Source organism: Calidris pugnax, unplaced genomic scaffold (assembly GCF_001431845.1).
Source record: "Calidris pugnax isolate Ruff unplaced genomic scaffold, ASM143184v1 scaffold27, whole genome shotgun sequence".
In the NCBI taxonomy this organism is placed as follows: Eukaryota; Metazoa; Chordata; class Aves; order Charadriiformes; family Scolopacidae; genus Calidris; species Calidris pugnax.
Genome location: NW_015090893.1, coordinates 9,216,005 through 9,220,631, shown reverse-complemented (window position 1 = coordinate 9,220,631; position 4,627 = coordinate 9,216,005). Strand labels below are relative to the sequence as shown.

The window sequence follows — 4,627 nt, the reverse complement described above, 5'->3', positions numbered from 1 at the left end:
AAAAAAAAAGAGAAACAAAGAGGGGAAAAAAAGAAGAAAGTAGGTGATGAAGCCACAGCGCTGGTGTGCCGCAGCCCAGGGCAGGGGGGTGGGTGCCCCAGGGCTCCTGGTCATCCCCCACGGGGTTGTGGCACTGCTCCCGCAGCCCAAGGCACTGGGCAGAGCTGGGTCCTGGCAAGTGCCACGACACAGAGCGGGCACTGGCCACAGTTGCCAGCTGGTGCTTCAGCGAGCCCTTCACAAAGACACCCCCCAAGTACGAGACACAGCCCCCCACAGGGCCACAACAAGCCCAGGATGTACAATGGAGATGGAGGGAGGCAAGACTTGCCCCTTAAAGAGGGGAAGGGGCTGCACTGGTGTCCCCCAGCACATCGAGCCCAGAGGGGATGGTGCAGCTCCCCAAGTACCCCTGCCATTTGCACCAGGTGCTGGGCACAGGTCTGTGCCCCCCCCTTGCTGTGGCACTGTGGGGCTGGTGCTCCACGCTGGGTCAGGTCCTGCAGCTCGGTGGGACACCACGGTGCTGCCGGCCACGGGGATGCTCACCCGGTCACGGGGGGATGGTCACTGCCCCCTCACACCAACCCTGTGCTCCCGATGCTCTCCAGCCCGGCGGGGCACAGGCAACGTAGGAAAAGTGTTTGAAAAGGGGGTGACGGCCCCACAGGTCACTGGGGAAGAGGTGGCACCAGGCAAGACGCGCACGGCTGAAAGTGTCTCTTAAAAAGCTCCAAAAATGCAAACACGGTTCAATAAAAGCCCCCCTCCCCCCCCACCCTGTAAAACCCCAGCTGTAAAAAGAGGCAGCGCTTTGCAGCAGGCGCAGGGACGGCTGCCGTGGGAGGAGAGCAGCCGGCGGGGCCGGAGGGACACGCACGGGGACCAGCGCCCACGTCTCCAGCACGTGGGTCCTCTCCAGCTGGACGGCCCGGCAGCAGGGCAGGCTTCATCCCCACCGCCAGCCGTGGTGAGGACGTGTCCTGGTCTCTGATGGCCGCTCCCAGGCAGGTCCCGGGGTAGGGGGAGCTGGGGGCCATGGGGACAGACTCCCCACGCGCCTCCAGCCACAGTGACGGGGACAAGCAGCTCTCCACCACAGGAGTGGTCGGACTCAGTCTCTCCCATTTGGGATATGTTCCGGTGCCCCGTGTGGCCGTGTCCTCCCAGCTCCAGGTTGCCCACAGCACAGCGGTGGGGCGGAGAGGACAGGGCTGTGGCAGGCTGGGCTGATCACTCCTGCCCCGGGCAGCCACGGGGACACGCAAGTACATGGCCATGGGCTGGTCAGAGCGTGGCCGAGCCCTGGGCCAGCGAAGTGGTGGCACAGTGATGCACCAGCATCTCTCCAGCACTGGGGAGAGACATTGCTGCATGGGGTGTGAGCCAGGCCAAGGCTTGGGGGAGCCAGCAGCGACCTGCCCGTGCCCACCCTCCCGTGCCCACCATCTCCAGCCCTGTGCCACGAACAGGAGATGCCCGGGAGCAGCCACCTCTGGCTGGAAGGAGCCACGTGCTTCCTCGTGCTGAAAAAAGCCACCAAGCACAGAGACCAGCCTCACGTACCAGGGCACCTCCGTGGGGCCAGGCTGGTGGGGGGACCCCCAGCGAAGGAGATGCCTTGCCCCAGCGTGCAGTGCTCCATCACTGCCTGTCCTGGCCCCAGGAGCCCCACACACTGGCAGCGGGCATCTCGGGACCCCAACCCTGCTTCCCCGGAGAAGCCCCGTGGCATCCCCACCCCACCGGCGTGGGCAGTGGCTCACTCCATGGCGGGGCCGGCACGGGAGCAGCACCGTGGCCGCCGGACGTTCTGCAGCAGAGCCCGAAAGACGCTGGGCTGCCTCTTGGCCTCGCCTTTGCGGGGGGCTCCCTTGATGGAGCCAGCGCGGGTGCTCTGGGGGGTCATCACCACCTGCCGCCCGTGCTCCTCGATCTGCTTCTCCAGGTGCTTCTGGATGGCCATGCCCAGCACTTCCACCTCCATGGAGGCCCCATACACCTCCCACGTCATCCCCTTTTCGTCCCAGCTCACCTCCCGGATGGGCTCCGGAGTCTCCTCCACCACTGTCCCCTTCACGTGCACCTCGGGGTACGAGGCCTGTGGGGACTTGGTCACCGGCGTCATGGGCCCAGTGGCCACCGAGCGGGTCTCCACAGGCATGGACACCTGCATCTCCGCGTCCTTCTTGGAGGGCTCCGGGCGTAGGGGGGCAGCAGAGCCCACCTCTCTCTTGGGGAAGGTGAAGGCAGCAGCCCCACCGGGGGGGCTCATGGGGCTCAAGGCCACCGACACCAGGGACGCTCGGCTGTCCACTTGCGTCCCCATGTCCTGTGTCCCAGCATCCTGCGGTGGGGTCACCTCGAAGGAGTAGGACTCGCAGAGCAGCTTGGCTGTCCGAGGCTGCTGGCTGCTCCCAGCATCCGCACCCTGAGCTGGGCTCCCCTCGGCTCTGCCCTGGCCCAGGGTGGCGGAGCTCGGCCCTGCCTCACTTTTGGCCCTGCTCCCTGCAGTGCCGGTGCTGGGGGGCTCCGCCGTGCCCCCCTGGGGGTGCTTGGCTGCCTCGCTGCCCCTCTGCTGGGGTTGCTCCTGGCTTGGAAGCTCAGCTGCTCCTCCGGTGCTTGCAGTGGGCTCCACAAACGCCACGTGTTTGGCAGGAGCCGGCGCGCTCCCCACGTCCTTGCCGGGTGCCTTGAGGCAGGGCTCAGGCAGGGGGGGCATGGGGGCTGTGTTCTCCTTCTGGGTGCCAGGGACCCCCATCTCCGCCGGGCCACAGGCAGGGGCAGCGCCACTTGGTCCCCCGCAGCTCCCCGTCGCTGCCGCCATGCTTGGCTCTTTGCCGGTGTCTGTGCCGGGAGCCGGTCCCGTTGGCGACGGCACCTTCTTCTCTGCGGCTGAGCCGGCCGTGGTGCCCTGGGCCTCTGGCTCAGCCATGCAGCAGGTCCTCATGGCACAGCCGGAGCCGGACTGGCACTCGCCCACCGGCGGGCAGCCAGGGGAGCTGGCGCCGGGCTCGCAGGCGTCCTCAGCCCCAGCCTGACGGCTCAGCAGCTGCAGCCCCTCGGGCTCCTTAGCGCTGCCCATGCCCAGGGAGGGCTTCTCCCATGCTAGTCCCGCCGCGGGTCTGCAAGAGAGAGGATGGGGCAGTGAGGGGGGGAGCAGCAGACCCCCAGCCCCCCTCAGTTGCTAACTGCTTTTCTCCGTGCCACCCATAACAACAGGTTGGGCGGCCACATGGAGCACCCACCGTTCCCGGCACAGCCTCCTTGGTGGCACCCCACGGGAAGGGTCGGCTGCCTACCGTAAAAGCCAGCCTTGCCCCCCAGCACGGCTGGGCCAGGAGTGGGATCCAGGCGCTGCTGCGGCTGCCGGGGCTGGGGGATGTGGCGCAGGGGCTGGGGGATGTGGCGCAGGCACCCCTGCAGAGAGAGCGGGCAGCTGGAGCGTGGCCCTGGGCACCCAGCCGAGAGCCTGGGGGGGCTTGGCACCCCCCACCTGATAGTGGGGAGCTGGGTGCAGCATAGTGTGAGAGCAAGCCAAGCCCAGGGGCTGAGGGGGGCAGTGGGGTACGGCGGGGACGTGGGGTAACGCTCACTGGGACCGGCATCCTTGGAGCTGGGAATGATCCGTGTCCCCCAGCCACGGGAACCCCCAGCTCAGCGCCTACACCCCATGTTGAGGGTGTGCTGAGCTCCGGCCGTGCCACGCAGAGCTGGCCACTGGCAGGCACCCCAGCACAGCGTGGGGACACAGCCTGGTGTCACCCCGCTGGCCCCAAACCCTCCCCAGCCCTCTGGGGCAACCCTGCAGCAGGGGCACGGCGGGAAGCCCCCAGCTCTCCGGGAGCCCCCAGCTCTGCCAGCGAGTTCCCCCCGGAGCTGGGAGCACACACATCCCGCAGCCGTGGGGCACCCCACGCCTCCGGCCACGGTCCCTCGTGGGTCCCGGAGAGGGCAGAACCGAGCAGAAACGGCTGGAGCCGAGCGAGTGCCCCCTCCCCCGAGGGAAGCGGCAGGACCCGGGACCAAGGCTGACACCGACCCCCCAACCCCGCGGCCGCGCAGCAGCGCCGGAGCCCCGGAGGCAGTGACACCCCCACGCACCGTCCCTGTCTTCCCACGCAGCATCCCGTTCCCGGGAGGGGTGCCGCCCTGCACCCCAAGTCCCGAGTCGGGGGGGGGCTATGGGTGCCCTGCCCGGCCCGGCTGCCCCGGTACCGCCGCTCCACGGAGGAGCTGGGAGCCCCCGGCACACGCGTGTGCAGTCGCGCAGGCAAAAAAACACGCGTGTGCACACGCACGGGCACGGGCACAGGCACGGACCCGCGTGTGCACACGCACAGGCACGCACACGCCCAGCACATGGCGACGGGCACACCCGCACGCGCGGACACGCGTGTGCGCGCCCCGGCCCCGGTTCCCCGGGACGAGCCCCGGACAAAGCCGCCCCCGCGGCAGCCCCGAACGGGGGTGGGGGGGAGCCCGACCCCCCGACACCGATCCCGATCCCGATCCCGACGCCCGTCCCGGGGCCAGCCGCCCCCCCCCCATCCCGGAGGTGCCGGTGCGGGGCGGGCGGCGGCCCCCCGCGGGCCCCGGGGCCGCCCTTACCTGCGGGGGCGGATCC

General features: G+C 69.3%; 1 protein-coding gene across 1 annotated transcript in view; it reads right to left on the bottom strand.

The window, feature by feature from the left end:
• Positions 1 to 25: 25 nt before the first annotated feature.
• GPRIN1 (G protein regulated inducer of neurite outgrowth 1) overlaps positions 26 to 4,627 on the bottom strand; it is a 6,774-nt gene continuing 2,172 nt past the window's right edge. Inside the window, exons 2-4 of the mRNA XM_014947751.1 lie at positions 4,352 to 4,611; positions 3,278 to 3,420; positions 26 to 3,125 (exon numbers count right to left, since the gene is read on the bottom strand). Of these exons, the coding sequence (XP_014803237.1) occupies positions 1,763 to 3,125; positions 3,278 to 3,420; positions 4,352 to 4,611 (1,766 nt within the window). The 3' untranslated portion in view covers positions 26 to 1,762. The remainder of the gene's footprint in view (positions 3,126 to 3,277; positions 3,421 to 4,351; positions 4,612 to 4,627) is intronic.